General features: G+C 37.5%; 1 protein-coding gene across 18 annotated transcripts in view; it reads left to right on the top strand.

The window, feature by feature from the left end:
• Nucleotides 1-21,642, top strand: part of PARD3 (par-3 family cell polarity regulator) — a 463,724-nt gene that overhangs the window by 244,481 nt on the left and 197,601 nt on the right. For 11 of the 18 annotated variants that reach the window (XM_075746540.1, XM_075746531.1, XM_075746541.1 and 8 more), the window contains 5 exons: nucleotides 3,712-3,837; nucleotides 5,204-5,586; nucleotides 15,139-15,280; nucleotides 16,804-16,930; nucleotides 20,791-20,829. In XM_075746540.1, the coding sequence (XP_075602655.1) occupies nucleotides 3,712-3,837; nucleotides 5,204-5,586; nucleotides 15,139-15,280; nucleotides 16,804-16,930; nucleotides 20,791-20,829 (817 nt within the window). The remainder of the gene's footprint in view (nucleotides 1-3,711; nucleotides 3,838-5,203; nucleotides 5,587-15,138; nucleotides 15,281-16,803; nucleotides 16,931-20,790; nucleotides 20,830-21,642) is intronic. The other 7 variants (XM_075746548.1, XM_075746547.1, XM_075746542.1 and 4 more) reach the window with 1 other exon arrangement.

Raw genomic sequence — 21,642 nt, 5'->3', positions numbered from 1 at the left:
AGTTTTATCATTGGTTGTAATTTATACTGAGAACTGAAATGTTAACACATGTAGCTGAGTTTATTTTAATTGTATAATTAGAGTAATGAACCTTTGGAACTACAGTGGTGCAAATGCTAATATAATCTAAGCTGTTTACATTCCCATTTAGGTATTTAAAACAAATACAAAGATTGAGCTCTGTGCTTTGATACTATTTCCCTTCTGTCCCCATGTCAGCTAACATCAGCCTAAAACAGTGCAGGTACCAAATTTCCATTTATAATTATTGTTTCTACAGGGTTACAAACTTTCAGAGTGTTTTGCAGAGTTTCACGCAATATTTAATCCCATTCTTGAAAAAGTTATAGTTTAAGACGTTTATACTGGAAGAACTGATGTTAGAAAACATATTGACTGACTTTAACTGAACAAGATGAAGCAAATTCAAATGTGCCTGTATATTTGTATGCTACATGGTTGTGTTTAAACAAATATATATACTGACTTTTGTATTTTATACTAGATTAGTTTACAGGCTTTCAAAATGTATATGTTTTCTTAATGTAGGAAATGTAATATTGAAACTGTAGTAGCGCTACATCTCCACTTATCAGGATTAATGGTGATGGCATACAGCAGGGAAAAAAAATCCAATTAGTTTTTAGGTTATTGCATATTTGCAATATCAGGTCTACTCTGTTTATCTCCAGTTACTGCAACAACAAACATGAATTCATTCCCACAATGCCTTTTTTTAGAGTCATATTCTTACATCTAGCCATTATATGCTGAAGAAATACTGTAGGAAATTGATAGGCTTTTCTTACTAAAGTTTTCAGGAACATACATTTTCTGCAAGTTCTAGGAGAGTGTACTCTGCTATGTAGAACTGCATACAGGAAATTGTTTCTGGAACTGTGTCTAAAGGGATCTTTGCCCTATATGGTTATATAAAAAAAAATAAAATTAAATTAAAAAAGGCACCATGAGGATCCTGGTTTCAGATTTGACTCAGGCTGTTCATCCAGCCTTGAATCTGTTCTCAGTGACTTTAGCTTTTTATGCCTTGGTTAACCCAGCTCTAACATTTGTTGAAAAGCAAAATCCTCATGAGCACCATATGTTGTGTATGAGATGAGCAGTCTTGCATTAGTAGAACTTGTAGCCTTTGTTTAATGAGATTATTTGCAATTTTGACTAATAGCTAATTTATGTGTTACGTTATTTTACCGTTGCTTGGGATCAGTAATGTTTTTACTAGATTTGTGAGCTTAGGTGAAGTAAATTTAAGAAATTACAAACTGCGTAAAGATGCATCTTGCATTAATAATTACATGTAACTTCAGAATGTGAAACAGTAGAAGGGAGTTTTTCAAGAAAAATGCTATGCAAAAACCATTGATAGAGAAATTACTTGGTAATCATAGGTACATGGAGACATTGGGATGAAATAATCATATTATTTTGTGTAATGTATTATAGTATTAACTTGGTATGTTGTACTTTGTGTAGAATATGTTTTGATATTTACTATATTGATATTTTGAATTTTTTTTATATTTAACCATATAAACAAACACCTGTTGCAATTCCTGTCTGTGCTCTTGTACAAGCATTGCATGCCCATCCATATTCTGAATTGCAAATGGGAAATCACCTAGAATATCTAGATAATACTTCCCAGATCATATCCTAAAAAGTGTTTCACTAGCTTGTTGATCAGGGGGAAAAAAAAAAAACAAAACCCCCAAAAAAGGGGAATAATTGGTTTTGCTTTGGGTAAAGAGCAAAACTTTTTTTTTCCCTTTCATTTTTATTGAGACATACTGGGTTGTTGGAAGGAATCTACAAAAGATGGAACTTTCCAAACACAAAGAAGGAACAGGGAGGATAGGACTAGATACACACTACTATACGTTGTGTTTTTCAAGATTTTTTTTTTTTTCCTGAAATGCGTGTCTTCTAGAGGAATGATACTTTAGCTTTATTGAATCTTTCAAGTCCTTGTGCTCACCAGTGTTATTGCAAAGAGACAGATTGCTAATTGCAGCAGCTGAGCTAAAGTCAAGCCCAATCACAGCTAGCATCAGTGACTGCACCCAAGGGGTCCATCGGGAACCAAATGAGGGTGGAGAAGGTTTGCTTCTGATGGGGACCCCGACACACACACCCCCCCACACACACACACACCCAGGTCAAAGGTGCAGTACGTTAAGTGTTTGCAAAATATTTCCTATCAGTTGGAAACAGAGTAGTGTCAGTTGAATGTTAATGTCTGACTCAAACTTCATTTGATGCTTTGTGTTGTCAAAATGCTTTATGTTGTTTTTCTGCTCACAGTCTGTTTACGTGCGTAGATCCTTTCAACATCATATCTTGATGTCTCTAGGTGGTTCCAAAACGGAAATACTACTTGGATGGTTTCTCTTACTCTTTCATCTGCCTTGTAGGAGAAAACGTATGACTGTTCTATAAAATAAATGTCTTATTTGCATATGTTGATGATAAATTCATAAATGAAGAATTTAAACTGGAAGAAATAAGTTAAAGTTAATTTTGTTCTTCTGACCCATTTGACGAAGTGCTCAAGTGCTTATATAACTTTTGAGCACGTGAGGAGTCCTTTAAAGCATCATTGACTGCTCGTTTACTTTGAGGTATGTGTGAACTGAAGTGCCATGATCACTGAAAGTTCTGTGCTAAAAGACATATGTGGTCTTGGAATTCCTGCCACGCAACCAAGTATTTTTCACGCCATCCCTTGAAACGACTTCTGAAAAAGTAGTGCTGTTGACCACTGATATGTCCTGTGGGATTTCAATGTAAAGCTGATCTTTAAAAAAATCAAATGCAGTGTCGATGCAAGAATAATCCTGAAGATTGAATCCTCCTTGAAACCTAGAGTTCAGGTATAGAAACGTCATTGACTTCTCACACTATCCTGCCTGTACCTCAGAAATCCACTCTTCAGGATCCATTTCATAATTTCAGGTTGAATGTTTGTTTCCATTTTCTCTCTAAGAATGTCCTTAAGGCCACACTGTAGGTAAGCATTTGACAGAGGTGAACAACTCGTTGCACCGAGGCTATCAAATAGTAATTGTCTTCAGTCATTACTGAACCAAATAATTTAAGATAATATGCTGAATTAAAAATGGCATTTAGGCTTTTAATTTCCTCTGCTGTTTGGTGAAAAAAGTGACGGTTTAAAAAAAGATTTTGGTTCACATGAAATTCCTGAATTCTCTGTCCATCCCTTCATTATAGGCTGCTTATGACATGTATGACCCCATGTTTCACTTGCACAGAAGCAGTAGTGATGGCTGTGGTAGTCTCTGCTAATTCAGAAATTCTAATTTTAAGTTGAACCTGTTCAACTTCATTTAACTAGCAGAAAAGATGTCGGCTGTCAGATGTGCGGTGCTTCTTGGAGCTTTTTCTGCTCAGAAATATAGGCCTTTTGCAAGAATGGATGTGCTGTCATCACACTGCCTCTTCGTTCTTACTTTTAAATGACGTGCTTGATTCACCCAGGGTCTTTGTTTCATGGATAAGGGATAATAACTCAGGTAATGCTTATAAATTATTTGAAACTGTGGTATCCTACTTCAAGGTAAAGATGGTTTAAAATGTAGTTTCTGTAGTGATTATGATAAAATATTAAATTAGTAGGATTGTCTATGCTAGAAATTGTTCGAACAGTAATCATTTGTAATCTTAATGTTCCAGAACCCTGGGGCTGCTGGTAAAGCGATTGGAGAAAGGTGGAAAAGCTGAACAAGAAAACCTTTTTCGTGAGAATGATTGTATTGTCAGGATTAACGATGGAGACCTTCGGAATAGGAGATTTGAACAGTAAGTATTCTTACTGCATGTTAACATTGCATTATTAAATCTTTAACACTGCACCTTGTGGTAGTTTGAGGAAATAAAGTATTTAAGAAAAAAATATCTAAGCTTGCCTTTCTAATAGATACACTGAGAGACATTAGTGGTTTTTAATTAGCCAAACTACAAAAAATTCAGGATAATTATTGTCATTAGAGTGTATGCACTTTATGGATTTTTTTTTTTTTTTTCTTCTTGCGTTGGTAAACTGTTCATTGTGAAAACCCCATGTGATTTTTGGTCTTACACTTGCAATGCATCATGTTGAATATCTGTGGACAGCATGGAGACTTTATTTTTAACATTTTTAAAATATTTGTGGTTTTTCATATGTGAGAACTAAAGGTACTATATGCAGAAACTTCCTGGAGAAGTTTGAGAGATCACAAATACTTGCTCATTGAAAGCCTGGACTTGGTAGAATCCCGAAATGGTGAATCAGAAAGACTTTTGGAAGTGAAATCAGCTTGTAGGTCACACACAGATAATTAAAAGAGAAAGCAGAAGAGGGGTATGCAGAAAACGAATGATTTCAAAGATGATACTGTTGCTCTGAAAACACTAACATGTTGAGGGCCAAAGGAATATAATTTATTCTGATCGTCCTATACTTAATATACATTTGAAATGTGTTTTTTATTTCTTTGACTCTAACCTGGATTGGAACATGACCCTGTACCATATGGTGGAAAGCAGCTTGTCTCAGCTTGTTCTAAGGTTCTGAATCACAATTTGTTAGGTCTGTGAAAAGAGTTGTTGACTTTGTGTACTTTGGATCATGACCCAGAGCCTGATGTCCATCTGTGCAGGATTAAGCATTTTTTTCCTATTTCTTAAAATGTTCTGAAAAACTACTAACTTAGAAAAAGTAAAGCGTAAACTAGACTTTTTGCAAGCCTGCATGTACTCTCAGCAAACTATGGAAATACATATTCTTTGTATAACGTGTAATTTTCATTCTAATAATTCTGTTGTCACTGTGATTACTGCATCTGAAGAAGCAATTATCAAGGTTCAAGACAAAAGGACATTGCAGTCCTGCCATAGAACTGTCTGCATTTCACGACTGTGGTTAAGATTTTTGTTTTTCCAAGTGCAGTATTTGGTATTTTAGTTGTTAAGCATATTTAACCATTGTGTTACCCTAAGGCAATAAACCTTAGCAAAAAGCAGACCAAGACGACTAGTGAACAGATTCAAGTTTTATGGTTTACGCTTGAGTGCAAGGTGTCTGTCAGCTCATGTTGCTTAATTAACATCAGTAATTATGCTTATAATGTCTTGTAGTCTGCCAGTCCTAATTTGCTAATTTTCTGTTCATTTTGAAACCTAGAGCACAGCATATGTTTCGCCAAGCCATGCGTACGCCGTTCATTTGGTTCCACGTGGTCCCTGCGGCAAATAAAGAGCAGTATGAACAGTTGTCCCAAAGTGAGAAGAACACGTACTACTCCAGCCGGTTCAGTCCCGATTCCCAGTATGCTGACGGCAAAAGTATTAACAATTCTGGACTTCACACGTTACAAAGAATGTCTCGAGCGGGTAACCAGTCTGATCAGACAGACTCCTACTCGCAGCTACCTCATAGTGTGAATTCATCAGGGAAACCACCCTCGGGCCTGGTACCATCACCTCAGAAAGTTCTCACCTCCACTGCAAACAGTGGGTATAACACCAAAAAGATAGGGAAGAGGCTCAGTATACAACTGAGAAAAGGTAAGGCAGTAGCACGCTCCTCATATAGCATGAGATACGTGTGCGTAGTGTATGTACATGTGTCCAACGACGTTGGATTGGGCAGGACAGCTTGCAGTAGCATGGGGGATGCGATGGGTTGATTTCTGAAGGCAAGGGGCTGAGTTGTCCCTGACAGCGCGACCAGGGTCCAGCTGTGCATTCACATCCTGCAGTGTGTTTGCAAAAGGCTGTTTTGCAGAGTTAGCTTTGCTGTTCTCTTGTTGGCTTTAACATTGTTTTCTGTCTCTCAACTAATAGAGAAGTGCAGCGAGTGCTACAAATTCAGAGAGGTTGTGGAGGCTCCATCCCTGGAAGTGTTTAAGACCAGGTTGGATGAGGCTTTGCGCAATGTGATCTAGTGGAGGGTGTCCCTGCCCATGGCAGGAGGGTTGGAACCAGATGGTCTTTAAGGTCCCTTCCAACCCAAACCATTCTGTGGTTCTATGAAATTCTGTTGGCGAAGACCAAGGGAGTGGTGAACTATTTAACAGAAGTAAATTAGCTAAAATGGCCTACATTCTGTACTTTAGAGATATCATGACTTTTCAATTGAATAGCTGTGGTTTTGCTGTTAAATTTTAAGAGTGTGTTGGATCCAGTTGGTAAATTGGACTTTCTTATTTCCAGCTAAAGCTTTTCTTTATTCCGCTGGGATGTGAAAGTCTTTGTTTAAATGGTTGAGATGTAATGTGATATTTCCTATTTTGGGCTTTATGCTAATATAGTTTGAATGAGGGTGAGAGACTGTTTAAGGGCAGAGAAGAAAGCAGTGCATGCTTATCTCAACATCTGTGTTATATGTGCACATGTAGATGCATTGGTACATCCGCGGAATTTTTATGATGTGTTAAGTGTCCTAAGTGAGAAAGTTTGGTATTTTTGTGTAGTTACTATCCAGATGCTTTTAAGATAGTTTGCATTATAATAAAATGACATTTGGAATCGAGCATTTCTTAGCTCTTGGGAAATGCTTTTTTAAAAAAGGATTATACATGCTGTAAGCTTTATGGTATTAAAATGAGCGTGTTTAAGGTTAGACATAATTTGATCTCTAGGAGCAAAAATAGGGTTTACATTAGACAGCAAAAAGTTTACTCCGTGAACTCAAAGAACATTCCCTTTAGGATATTGTGTGGGCTTAGTGTTAATAATTCTTATTTAATGAATCCTTTTATTGAAGAGTATCAAAGACAGTGCACTGAATGGCAGAGATTTTACAGTTTCACAGGTACCAGGCTACTTGTCACATTATCATTATGCTTTCCTTTCTGTGAACTTCACATGAACCACCAGATTGCTTCTTTCTGGTTGCTGAATTTTAAGCTCTACAAACTTGGATGACATAAGGTTGAGTTGACAGTTTGCTTCTGTTGTTGATGCTCCTTCAAGAAACTCTTCAGGCCATCAGCTCAAATCAGCCTGTTTGGAAAAACTTATTGTTATTGGCTGAGTAAGGAATCACCGTGCTTATAAATATGCTTTCAGTCACTATGGTGATTTTTACCTATTTTTTTTTATGTCTGTGGAAACCTGTAGAAATATCACTTGGACATTACATAAAAGAATTCTTAGCCAGGAGTGGAAATGCACATTTCATATAATTTAAAAGCACCAACAAAAGCATATAGAATATAGGAATACAGTATTTTTGCACAAACAAACGTGATGTTACAGCTGCGGATAAGATCTGAGAATATAATTTCGATATGTTATGGATACTTTGACTGTGATGTGAGGTTACATTTTGGTCATCTTGCACTGGATACTGTTTCATAAATATTCTCCCCACTTCTATAATGTAATTTAGCCTTGCTGGCCCCAATATATTAGATGGTATTGGAGTGAAGGAGAGGCAAGTTACCTGTTGCTGGAAAGCGATCTATAAGATACTTTAACATCTAGTTCACAACAGAGAAGTTTGTTGGCTCTTACACTAGTAAAAGCTTTTAAATTCATATCTAGAATGTATTTCAAAAGTTTAGAGGGGTTATTTGTTCCTAACAGTTTGCTTATGTGAGAATACTACTTATGAAGAAATGACATCTAGCTCAGATTATAGACAGACAAAAAGTATTTAGTGTAGTGAATTTTACACGTGGTGATATTAAAAAAAAAGTCCATAAGGAAGGGTACCTTTTTACCTTTGCTGTCTTTCATTTGTTAATATCCGCTGTTTAAGGAGGCATACCCCCCCATTTTGGCTTTCATTTGATCTCTCTGAAAACATACACATGGAGCAACAAATGAAGCAAAACACTTAAGGATGCTCCCAAGTACTTTGTTATAAATATGAGTGCAGGGGTGTTGATTGTCTTTGATTATTTCTAATAAAGGATGTTGCAATAATACAGGCTTTATAGATATTTAACAAAGGTGCTTTCTTTGTAGCTAACAGACAGCAGTTATTTCACTGATTACCATCATTAGATTGTGGGTGCATTAAGGCATACAAGCATGTAAGGCTTCATCTTGAAATTCATTTTTGATTTAACCTGCGCATTCTGGTTAATGATTTAGTACAGGAGAATTGCCTCCTCAGTACAGATAGACCTTCCTTTATTACAGCTGTGTTTCTATATATTGCATGAGCTTTATTATATAAGATGACATGGTAAGACAACCCTACAGTATGTGCTTCTGTAATTATGATTTCTTAATATTTATTGCTGTTTTGGCATTTTAAAATAACCTGAACTTTCATAGGATTTAGCTGTTTAATAAAGTCAGAAGAGAAGGTCAGTCATATGTTTCAGTCAATGCAGAATGTTTGTTGGCTTTTCTAAATGAAAATGGATATCTGTTTATCTTTCCTTAAAGGTCAGGGCCTGAACTTTTAGCATATAGATGTAGGGGTTATTGCTGATATTCTAATGCCATTAAGGCTGTATAACGGTCTAGCTTAATAGCTCACCCAAATTAAGATAGTACAAGAGATGACAGTGAGCCTGTGTTTATATATATTTTGGTGTAAGCTGATACACAGTAAGCATAAATAAGCAAAAATGGGTCTTTACAGCTAATACATAGAGAAAATAAGACCACTGATGTAACACCCGGAGTGTTAGGACAAATGTTGACCTCATATACAGCAGGACAAATCCAGAGTGTTTTTTTTTCTTTGGCTGCAAGAGTTTGAGCCAATGCACTTGAGAGAAATTTAGTCCAGCACTTATAAATAATAAATAACCAATTATACAGAAATGATTCTAAGGCTTAGTCTTTGAGCATTGAGTAACTCACGGTGGTTAGCCTGATACTCACTAAAGGATTCAAAAGAGTGCTTTTCAATTGGACATTGTATTACTCAGATATCATATATACTGCTTTTTACATCACTGTGCTAAGACAAGCCTGAAGTAGTCAGTCTTTAAATTAGCTTCATTTTATTTGATTGCCCTTAAGTAAGGGCCTTAATACTCATTGCATCAGATCATTTCTATCTGTAACTACGTATTTGTCTAGCTAAATTAAATATATAATTCTTTCGCTAAAATGTCAAAACGGAGCTCTTGTTTTCTTAGTTGGTCCTAGTTCCACCAAATATTTTGCTATTTATTTTGTTTGGAGTATTCAGTGAATCAGGACTTTAGTCCACATCTCCCTGCTTCCAGGGAGCGACCTATGTACTGGCCATGGGAGTTAGGATCATCTTTTCCTTTTTGGCCCAAAGAATGTTTCTCTCTTGCAAAATAGCATAGCTTCCAGAGAAAGAAACGAGTGACACAACCGCAGGATACCTTACAGCAGGAAAGCTGTAGGAATGGCCAAGTCCATCACAGAAGGGGAGTAGCAGCCATGTTCTAGGAGATGGCGAGTCCTGAGAGGAAATTATTTCAGCTTCTTGTTGCAGTGCAGTGGAGGGCAATGGTTGAACGGTAGATGTGAGGAGGATTACAAGACACTTTGCTGTTCAGAGTGTCTTGTTGGATTCCTGTTTGTCTTGCCAGCCCTTCTGTGGTTAATAATGCTCCATCTTACATACAGAGCCAAGCTTAAACACTGCAAGTCCCACCAGGTGAGTGGGCATTCAGTGTTACCGTGCAGTGACACTCAGCCGTGCCCCACCCGAGTTCCTTTCTGCAAGTCGTTAGAGACACAAATAAGATGCCGTGGATAGTTTGGGAGTACTCTAATTTAAAATGGTACCGTATTTGCTATGGAATAAAGCACATATATATGGATGATTACTTGTTTTACTTGGGTTTATAGAGGAGAACATACAAGATGGGACCCTGAACTTGTCTGTCAGATATCCTGCATCGTGTATCTGAAGTGTACAGATTTACATGCATTTTTCATCATACTCTCCTGTTTTCCCACACAGTTTCTTGAGCCAGACTTTGAACTGACATTTTAAATTTTTATTTAAAATTTCTTATGAAGTGATATATTCTCTTAGACTGATTTTAGAATTCCTGTTCAGATGTAGTAGGGGTGTTTGGTGCTTTTGAAATGAAACATGTAGATTCCAAATTACTTAAATGACCTTGAGAAATGTGATTCAAAAGTGAAACAAATAATTTTGGACATTATTAGCCACTGAAGAAAGGTAAACTGCATCAAGTTTCATCTTTCCATTTTTCAAAACCACTTCTGATCACTATTTATTAGCAGGCTATAGCAAAAAGGTAAGAATGTCTCTATTAGGTTGATCAAAGATTTCCTTGAAAGATCTGAGCTTTGCGTGGAGAAAAAAAAAATGTTGTTCCAAATCACTCAACTACACAAAAATGGGCATGCAATTAATTTGTCTTGATTGTGCATGTGGCTACAGAAGCTGAGCAGTCAGCCTTGTAGGCAGTCGTTTGCACGTACAGTTACCCTGACTACACATACACAAATCCTGAAAATACGGGCCTTAAACTAGGAGCAGTAAAGTAATTTTTCAGGAGGTATCTAAAATGATGTTGGTTAGTTTAGTGAAGCCCCTGACAATGAGGAGAGCATATTTGCTGTTCAGCTCTTGCATGAGGTCCAGTCCTTGATAAAAACTGCTTTCTAGCATAAAACAGTAGGATCGTTATTTCAGCAATCATCCATCCATCCATGGATCTCAAGAAAGAGTCTACTGTGAAAAAGCAGGAACTTGAAATGCTTGGAAGGAGAGTGTCTGCTCCGACGATTGTCAGAGAACGTTTGGCCCTTCTGCTTAGTTTTATTGTAATGTTATCTCGCTCCTTATTCTGGATCATTTTATAATCTAATACTTTCATTAACTGTGGTGCTTTATTTTGTAATTTTTGTGACTTTGTGTCACAAACCGTTTCTGTGTGTAACCATGCTCCATTATTGTTTTAGGAAAGGGAGGGTGTGTTCTTTGTCTTTCACGAAGAATCTGTACTTTTCCTTCACAATCCTTTATTCCATCTGAGGACTGTTCACCCACATGGATTTTCCATATTTAGGTTGTTCTGAAATGTTTTCTGCTTCTCTTGCATAAGTACTACCGAGTGTAGTGCCCAATTGTCTGGTTATCAAACATTTTCCATTGTTTCAGAAGTGAGATTTCTTTTTTTTTTTCTTTTTTCTTTTTAAATGTAGGGAAATCTGTACTGAAGTACCTGAGAACTTATCTGCATTTTCTTAAATTAAAGGAGAAAGAAAGGCATGATTTACCTCTAGCTCTGCTTGCAGTCCTGAAAAAGGAAGATAGTTAACTAAGAGAAGTATCATAAGAAGTTGACAGTGTAGGTCCTTCAGATGTTCCTTATTGGGTTTCTGAACTAATGTCCTTTTGAGAGTGACATGAAAGTATTGGAAGCAATGCAGAGGTGATGCTTACTTTTTTGTCTCATGTTCTGGCAGTGTTTCTACCCAGCAGCACATTTTGCTGCTGAGAATTTAGAGCTGCGGTTGGTGCTGGATGAGGAGTGCACAACTTTTCATACAGCAGAGCCTTAGAAAGCCAGAAACGTTGTGCCAGACACACTCTTCCCACAATCAAGGAGATAATCCTAGCATCAGTGAGAAATTAATCACTTCTTCATGGGGAGATAACAGAAAGTCTAGCCACCTTTAGTAAGATTTAATAAATGTTTTAACATCCTGTCAGTTTATGATCAGGCTGATTCCAAAGATGATGATGATGTTCATTTTGAATATGTACTTAATTAAATTACATGAAAGTCCTCCTTCCCCCCTCCGCCTTAATGCTACTAGAACTTTTTGCCTTCAAAACAGCAACTAAAGCATCAAATCTCTCCCTCTTCTGTTTGTACAACCTGGTTCTTTTACTATTGTAAGTGCCCTTTTTATTCCCCTAAAACTAGTTTGTCTTCAGCTCAGAGCTGGCTGAGCTCTTGAGGGTAATGCAACCTTCGAAGGCGTGTTCAGCATCACATTCAAGAGAAAAGGGGAGCTCTAACTTGTCGAGAGAGCTGCTGATTTATCAAAGAAGCCTAAGAATTTGAATTACACAAATTAGTGGGTAATTTTTAAATGTTATTATCACTCGGTGTAATTTGATCGTTGTCAGAGATGACAGTTATAGAGGGAGGAAGATGTTTTCTGCCCTTTCTCTTTTTAAAATCTGTAAGAAATAAAGTTGAACGTAGCTCAAATAAGCTAGACCTAGCAAAGTAAAGCTCCTAGCTTTGAGTAGAATGACTCCTGTGTTTTCAAAAAGATGGAAATTCCTTCTGTTTTCTATTCTTGTTCTGGTTCTGCCTGTATGTTTGTCCAGTTTCTCCTATATTACGAGTATAAATCATAGATATCAGAGGAGCTTTTACAGTATGTTTGAACAGTTCCCTCATTATTATAATGCAGTTTTACACCCTAAGAACTGAAAAATATTTAGCAGCAGGAAGATATTAGGATGGACAGGACAACTGAAATGCACAGAGTAGAGATAATTAAGTCAGTTATGTGTATAAAAATGTAAAAAAAAAAGAAGCTTGAAATCAGTCACAGAAGTTATATTCATTTTTGGCTTTCATTGAATGTATCCATTTATTTCCCAATCTTGTGAACTTCTAATTTATATACAATAAGCGTAGGAGTTTATGAAGCTCAATTATACAGCTAAGGGCAGCTCTAGCGCACGAATAATAAAATGGAGCAGTGAAAAAGAAAGAGGAAAATGACACCCAAAATTTGCCTGATACTAAGCTGTACAGAGCAGCATAGCAAAGCGTAGCCCCATCGAGGCCCCCTCTTTCCGCAGAAACAAGTAATTAGAATTTTCTTCTGCTAATATCTGGGCTCAGTGTGGATTTGTGGCGTTCTGCCTGCTTTGGTAAAGGCTTTCTGGAGATTTGACAGCAGAAAATGCCACAGTCCAAATTTATATCCTGTGTGCATTTGTAATGTGAACATTTCAACTTCTGTTTTTTCCGTGGGGGTTTAAAGTGGAGTGTGTGAACCAGACATCTGTAATGACGCTGTAATCAGGCTATGGGGATTAAGCTTATTAATAATGAAATATTGTCCTGGGCATGCAGTCATGTTCTGATAATACTTTAGACATTTTAGCAGACAAAACCTGTACTCAAAGAGCCTTATTCAACACAGACCCTTTAAATAAGAAAAAGATAAATTCCATAAAAAGCTGAGATGTGTCTTAAAAGAATTTACGCCTACACAGATCATCTTCACATGTTGCAAGGAGTTAAAGACTTCTAGGAACGTTTGAAGCATCATTAAAATTGTGAGGTCTCCAAAGTAAAATATGGATGTTATGAGATCTAATATTTTTTTCATCTCTGTGTAATAGCACTGATAAATTTTATATCAGCCTGAAAATGGATGAAGACTTCCAAATTCAAATGTCAGTTTTTCAGCTCTCTTGAATGCTGCAGACATAAGGAAGGGAGGTTGTCTCATGATAGTTAGCCTAGGGGAATTGATCCAAATTTCCTGAACAATACGAGCTGTATGCGCTTGCTGTGGATGCATGAAGACTTACATACTTCGAAAATGAAGGCTTTAAAAGGCTATATCCCTCCCAGCCCTGTCACCTGTGTCAGCTTACTTTTTAACATGATTACCATCTTGATAATAAAATGCATTGTACTAAATTTTAATGAAATGCAATTGTGCAGATCACAGAAATCTCCATGTAGGCTAATGTTGACTATACTGGCCCTTGCTTCATTATCACATGTGTGGATATTAACCTGCTCCGTAAAAAAGTCGACTTAGCAAATGAACGTGAGGAACAGTAAGACAGAAGTAATTCAGGCTTTAATGTCAAACGGTTCTATAGTTGGGTATCTTTCACACAAGTTGTGTTCAGCTTCCCAGGGCTCAAAGCTGAGGACTGTTGCATAAAAGTTCAGCTTCTGTCTATCCCCATAATTTTATTTAAAGAGGCGTGTTGTACAACTTTTAGGGACCGTATCTAATATTGCCAAGTCCTAACTGCAGGTTGTCTTAGTAGGTCAGATTAAATGTAGATTGGACATGCGTATGCCTATCTAGTGAACTTGAACTGTAGACATATCTTGACAGCCTCTGAGATGTTTCAGATGGAAGTTGTAGATGCTGACACTATGACAGGGGTCCTCTCTGCTGAATGGCTGTCTCCATTCCATGCTAGATTAAGTGTCCTGAAAAGACTTGATGTGCAATGTTGGGAGGGAGGGGTTTCAATGTGGAGTTTCAAGGGTTGTTGATAACACTAGTCAGATTGCATCAAAGAGTGGATCATGAATGAGCTTTCTGCACAGTAGGAAAGGCTTCTGTTTGCCCTCTTGGCTTGCGAAACCTAGAGCTGGTGGGGTCCTAAAGTACACTTCAATGACCAATTGTGGGCATAATTTCTTTGAATACAAGGCAAGCCTCACTTGCTGTACTGACTGGACCCTCTCTCTGAAATTCTCCAGGTCATCTTAAACGTCTCTGTTTTGCTTCAGCCAGTCTTAGCCAAGTGTAGTCAGTGACCTGGATGCACAGCAGGACCTCAGAAGTGGCCGCCTGGCTCTGCTCCCTGCCTGCGTGGCAGAAGTGGGGGTAGGACCCAGCGAGAGGCGAGATGAAGCCCCAAGGTGGAGGAGTGGTTGGCAAAAAACAGCCCGAGGTCCCTGGGAGCAGAAATGAGACCACTGAGCTCCAGTTCTGTCTGTCACCTGCCAGCGTCCATAACTGACCTGACAAACCCCCATGGCCAGCAGTGTCTGCCGACTGACGTTGCTGAAAGAGTTGCAAAAGAGAAAGAAAGGATCATTGATGAGATCCAGATTGACAAGGGGGAAGGCAGTGATAGGATATCAGATATGCTTTGTTCTGATTCCTTGTCACTCAGCTCATCTGAAATAGAAAGTTGGAAATATGGCAGTGACTTGGAAATCGTCAGAACAGCAAGTTGTAAGGAGGGCCTGCTGAGCCACCTGTGCCAAGACTCAGTGCTTCAGCTACAGTGTTCCTATATATGCCTTTTTTTCTTTTTTTTGCTATGCAGTAATTCTTACATCTTTTATATGTATTTTCATGGATTGTGTCAGTGAGGTATACATGCGTTCTGGTGGGTAAAAATAATATAGCCTATAAAATGTGCATTTTAACAAGTAATATTCTACATTCTTTATGCAGGTACAGAAGGCTTGGGATTTAGCATTACTTCAAGAGATGTCCCAATTGGTGGCTCTGCTCCAATTTATGTGAAAAACATCCTTCCAAGAGGTGCAGCTATTCAAGATGGAAGACTAAAAGCTGGAGACCGATTAATTGAGGTGATGAAGTCTTACATGTTGTTTGTCTGTGTTTCGGCATGAGCCCATGCACTCATTCACTTCCAAAGGCTCTTAGTAATTTATGTTATAGGAAAATGTTTCCCCCTTCTTTTTTTTCCTTTTTTTTTTTTTTTTTCTTCTTTGTTTTTTCAGGTAACAGATCAAGGGCTGTGCATTTTCAGGATATAACTGTTTCAAGATCTGGACCCAGACATGCTATGAAAACATGAGTTTAGATCTCCTTATGTGAATATAGTCTTGCATTGCTGTTTAGGAATACGTTGAATTAAAGTGAGTGTTATCTAATAAGAGGCATTAAATCAGCATGGAGTGACGGACCAGAAATTATTGGAGATGTTGACAAGTGTGGAAGCCAATACCCTGGCAAGGTTCAGTGAATTAACTTAAAGGCACAATGTAAGAGGAGGGTAGTGCTACAGAGAATCAAGGCCACTTCCCTCCCAAAGGGAGGATGTCCTCGAGGGAATTAAATTTCTCTTAGGCACACAGCAGAGATCTTCCTGCAAATCTAGCTGGAGTGATAGAAGTGTTACCACCCGCAGCTCTTCATTACCGTCCCTAAACCAAATGACACTGGCGGTATAGCTGAGACTGTAACCGCCTCTCGGTGCTCTAACTTCACTTTACTGCAAAATTGGGAAAGTCAGCTTGAATTGTTGCTGGAGGATAGCCCTCTGTAATTACTGTAATTCAAGGTAACCCAGATGACTTGGGTAGAAGGGGACTGAGAAGCACTTAAGACGACGATTATGGCATCTCAACCGCACGAGCTGTGATCTCTTACGAGGGAAAGGAAAAAGATTATTTGCTGACTTCTGAGCACCGTGCTCTCTTGCTTAACACCATTACCTGATTTCCCTTACATTTCCAGAATGTTTCTGAACCAGCAAGCCTCAGAATACCCTATTGTACTTTGGCTTCTCCCTTATTCAAGTTAGCTCATACAGTGGGAAATTCACCTGTATGTATTCCATACATCTCTGTACTTGTAAGTGGTATGTGGAGGCCAAGAGGTCAGACCGCTGAACAAAGGCAAAAAAAGACTAACTGCTCCAAAGTTATTTTGGGGGGAGAAAAATAATTTTCTACTTTTGACACAATTTATTATGCAAGATCTATTTGGAAAATATATATAACACTGAAGCTTGTGGAAACAACCAGTTTTGGATCACACATTAATTTTGTCAAAGGATTTTTATGCAGAAATTCTTGTAAAAAGTACTGGTCGATTGGATTAGTTGGTTTTAGAGTGTACCGGAGTATACTGTTGCTGCTAAAAAGGAGGGAAATATAGCTGCCTTGCTTGTTATTTGTATTTGTATATAGAGAACGGATGTTTAATTAGTTTTATTAAGCAGAAGCTATACTGAGACAATAAGCAGATTGCCTTAGTGAGGCTTTATTAATACTGTCCCATATGATTCACACGACTTTTTGCTATGAGTTTCTACTGGTTTTCCTGTTTTGGAGTCTTATCAGTTTCTAATATTTCCTTTGTCACAGTAAATGGAGTCGATTTAACAGGCAAAACTCAAGAAGAAGTTGTGTCCTTGCTGCGAAGCACCAAGATGGGAGGGACCGTCGGCCTTCTGATTTTTCGACAGGAAGAAACATTCCATCCAAGGGAACTGGTGCGTAAAATACAGAGCAGCTAAGAGATTTAGATGAGTGTGAGCACATGATTTGATCTTGTCACCTGCTAGTAAACATGCATGGCCAGCACCGAATATAAGAAAAAAACCCCAGCTATTTTGCTTATTTAGAACATTTAACATTAATGGTTTTTATTCTCATTGAGATCTGCTATTGGAATTAAATATTTGTTAATAAAGTGAGAGTTTTATTTTGAGTGAAAATGTTTATTGTAGAAGAAGCTATTGGATGGACTTTATTTGAATGCATGTAGACAAGTAGATTATTTCATATCTTCCATATGGACAAATCTATGTTTGAAAGCCTGCCATTTGTCCCACTACCTGCTCAGTAAAATATTTTCAGAGCGTGTATACTATGCCAAAACAGGGTATGTAAATACCTTTCTATCAGAAAGTGGAGTATATAAGAAATAGTACCCTTTTTTGAATATAAATGCAATCTCTGTGGAATGGAAACCCTGCAGTTATTAATTTAGGAGAGTAATTCAGAAAATGTTTCTGAGGAATTTACATGAAATGGAAATAAAATGATGTTTCATACTGTACCTGCTCCACTTGCATAGTGTATACAGATATTTCTCTGATAATTATTCAAGATAATTTCTGTTATGAAAAGGTAGACCATGAATGTAGCAGTCTTACTTTGTTCTGTATTCAATTAAACTGCTGAAGTTATTTATTATTTGTATTATCATAGCTATATATAGCTCTAAAAATAACTTATTTGGCTGCATTATCGTGAGAAAATAGACAAATATAAGTGAGAAATGTAAGTATGATGAATAGATTGCTTCATTTTTCTATTGGATTTGTGTTCTTTTGAATGCAAAGAGAATGCATTTTTGTTTGGCCATTTCAAGACGTTGAACATTAGCCTTTTACTTTTCAAAACTACAAGTAAACCTAGGAAGTCAAAGTGGCAGGGAAGGCCACTATTGCAAACTAACCACACTTTTACCTTAATATTTTTGGAACGTGACTTCAGGTACTGAAGTGAAAATTGTCCTAAAATGAAGAGAAATTAACAATTTGAAATCATATTATGCCTTACCTTATAACTGGAACTGTGAAAGCGATCTGTTTATAAGTTCCTATGATGTAATTTTCACAGTATTGCTATCTTACATAAAGGTGAATGAAAATGCTTTTTAAGTTTTCTAAATAAACATAGAAGTAAGAAAATGTCTTAATTTTGTGTATATTATTTCTATAGTAAAATGAGGAAGTTGCAATGCATAATTTAACACAATTATTTTGTTTAAATAATTGTAAACAAAGATATGATGTGAGTAATGCAGAGATGTAACAGTAATACTTGATGTAGTTTTAAAAATAACAGCAAATCAGCTCCTTTAAGGGAGTTCAACCTCGGTAGCCTTCCTGCTGCTCCCCAGGCAATACTCTCTCAGCTATTTTGGCAAAGACCAGCGTAGGGAAGCCGGATGTCGCCGTGGCTGTGTCAGGTAGTAAGTAGCTGGGCTCTGCGCTGTATAGTCAGAGATCAGATCTGAATGTTTCTGTAGCTCCAGTTGAGCAAATGGTATTTTGAGGATCTGACAGTACATGTGTGTGATGATCCTCTGTTGCATAAGGATTTGTTTGTTTGCATTTTGACATGAAGAACTGTTAGGTGTGCTCTGCTGACAGCTGTCAAAGAGCAGGAGCAGAATTGCTGGGGAAGGTGTTGAACTAAAACCCATCATAAGGAGTGTTTTTCTTCTCTGGTAAAAAGTAATCTTAAAAGAAGAAAAAAACAGTCTTTTTGACCAGCTCCTCTCATTTTCTTTTACTAGCCTTATATTAAAAAAAAAAAAAAGGAGGGTTATGATCTGAAATGATTTCAGTTCATCTTTTTCACATGTAAACCTTCTTTGGCCACTTAGGAATAATTTGTCTTTGCATCCATCCCCTATTTCTGTTGTGTTTTCTACATTTATATGCTTTAAATATTAACTGAATGAGAAGTGTCTCAGAAACCATATGCATAAAATCATGTTATTTGATATTATCCATCATATAAAGTGCAGGACTTGCTGTTGCTTGCTGAAGAGCACTCAATATTAAAACCATTTTATATTTGCCAACGTTTGTACAGATAGTAATCCCAATAAAAGAGGTGTTTAGATTTTATGTTTTGGGTTGTGGCTTGTTGAATGACTTTTCAAAAGTTACTTATCCTTGGGTTTCTTTATAAGTAAAATGAAGATGATAAACTTTCAGGAGAGTTGTGAAGTTTAATGTCTTTCATGTACGTTGCCATCATTGTCTAGAAGGGACCTACAAAAATGTGTAGCTGTATCTAAAATTTAGGAGAATGTTAAATTGAGTCCATTTAGGTTAGTATGGGATCTTTGTAGTTTGTGTTGTCAGGTTGGGGGTGTGTGTGTGATGGAGAACCATCATCCAGTGCAGCAGCTTCTATACAGATCACGGTAAAAGTGATTGAAACGTTGATGCAGGGAATAAACCCAAACTGGCAGAAGTCAACTCTAACCAGTGAGATCTGGAGGAATGATTATACTTCTCCAGAATTTTACCAGGCATTTTATTGCTTCCAGAGTTTCCTAATGATAGATAGGTAATATATTAGGGCTTGTTTGCATCAGTGTGAGAGGCAGATTGTCTCTTAAAAATCTTCCCTCCCTGCCCCCTTCCTTTATGAAAGGGGTGGGGATTACTCTGGTGAAGTAGAGCTCCTGTCATACTGCGGTTACCTCATAACCGAACATAACTTCCTGTGAAGGATTTTCTTAGAGCCTGCTGCTGGCTATGTGAATCCACTGAAGGATTGACTTGGGTCATTTAGCTTTTGAGCTAAATTCTCAGCATCAGCAGAGACTGGCTGGCAGAGTTAGTCTCCTGTACAGAACAAGTTAATACGTCCATTGCTACGTGTAGGTCCTTAACATGGTCCTGGTAGTTGGCTCCTTCATCGTTTTTTTCCTTACTGATTGTTGGCTGCGGGTTAAAGCTAACTGGATGTTTGTGTTACTACTTTGCCACTGTGCTGTGCTTAATCATTTGAATCTCCTGCAAAACAGCCCAAAGTGAAGAAGTCTAGTAAACCCTAGCATTTCATTTTGTCCCAGTCGAAGGGCAAAAAATAGCTGGTTAGCCTGAAAGCGATCATCCAGCCAGCAGCACAGTGGCACCTCTGTGTTCAAAGGGGTTTTAATATGAGTGGATGTGGGCTTGGAAGAGCAATGGTTCCTTACATGTGTTTCCAGAACTGTTTGAGGGATGCAGAAAGGTTTTCCAATGATGTACATTTGCCTTATATGCCCTGAGACCCAAGTGAGGAATGCCAGGTACAGGAGGGTCCCATCTGTGGTGGACTGAAAACTGGGGTATCCAGTGCTGTAGTTCTGGTTCATCCAAGCACAATTAAAAGGGGAATCCCTTCTTAAAATGAGAATGGTTGTTTTAAAAAAATAGGTACTTGTTTAGAATATTTGGAAGGGTTCATTTGGACTGGTGAGATCATTCTTTGAAGCCTTCAAAGCAAAAGGGAAAAGCCAGGGGAGAACATCCCTGAAAGAGAACGTTCCACCAGCCAGAACATGGTGCAAACAGCTGTGATCCTTCCTTGGCCAGATAGCCACTTCCTTTGTAGCCAGATAGTCAGGTGCACTGGCCTGAGATTGCTGGAGGTTGTTTTTGTTCACCTCTCATTTAGTGCTTGTTGAGACAAATTTCAATCAGGGGTGTGACGACCACCCTTCATTTTTCCATTACCGCTTCACGTCAGAATTAGAGCTCTTTGTTTATGCCCCTGCTGATAGATAGTATATGTCGTATGTAGCCGTGTTCTTATTTATTTTTTTTACTTCCTTTAGAATGCAGAACAAAGCCAGTCACAAATTCCAAAGGAAACGGTAAGAGCTTTGTCTTTTCCATACTGGAAGGCTCCCAAATGTTTTTAAGTTGATATGGCACTTCTTCGTCAAAGTTTCACAGATCCTCCTTTCACCTTATATACTGTAGATGGCTCTCTCTAGCTTTACATTTTAAATGCGTTTTTATAATGTAATTTCAAATACTGTTTGAATATTATATACAATTCAATTACTATGTACATTCAAATGCTATTTGAAATTACATCTTTTATACACAGCCGAAGGCCTAAAGTTAGAATGGTAAGAGTAGTGTTAGTTTGGGTTACTTGTTGAAGCTAATTGTTTAAACCATGATATATGACTGAAACCTGAGATACAAACACAGAAGTTAGGCAGTTTGGATTTAAGTCTCAATTGTATCCTCATAGCACACCACTGTTTGTTAGTTATTTTAAAGAAACTATAGAGAAGTAGTATCAAGCCCTTGGAAGGTTTGTAAGTGATGTGTCAGTGAGGCTGCGTATTGAGGTTGTATACTGTTTATATACTTAATTTAGTCAGTGGAACAGGATCAGTCTTAATACAGATTATACTAAAACACGTGAAAAGTTTTTCTAAAATAAAAAAGTTTACTTTATGAAATATTAACAGAAGCTATAACAGTAATATATTACCTTAAATGTATACTGCATCTTAGTTAAAAATATACTTCAGGAAGCTCCATCCAATTAGGTGCCTATTTCAAAATTAAATAATAAATTAGGTTATGGAGAAATTAAGAGGATTTGTGCTGGGATTTAAAGTTACTTAGACAAGCTGCTGAAAAGCAGAAAAAGCTATTCCACATGATTC

Source organism: Balearica regulorum, chromosome 2 (assembly GCF_011004875.1).
Source record: "Balearica regulorum gibbericeps isolate bBalReg1 chromosome 2, bBalReg1.pri, whole genome shotgun sequence".
NCBI lineage: Eukaryota > Metazoa > Chordata > Aves > Gruiformes > Gruidae > Balearica > Balearica regulorum.
Note: the sequence above shows the minus strand (reverse complement) of the source record. Positions and strands in the feature narration are given on the sequence as shown.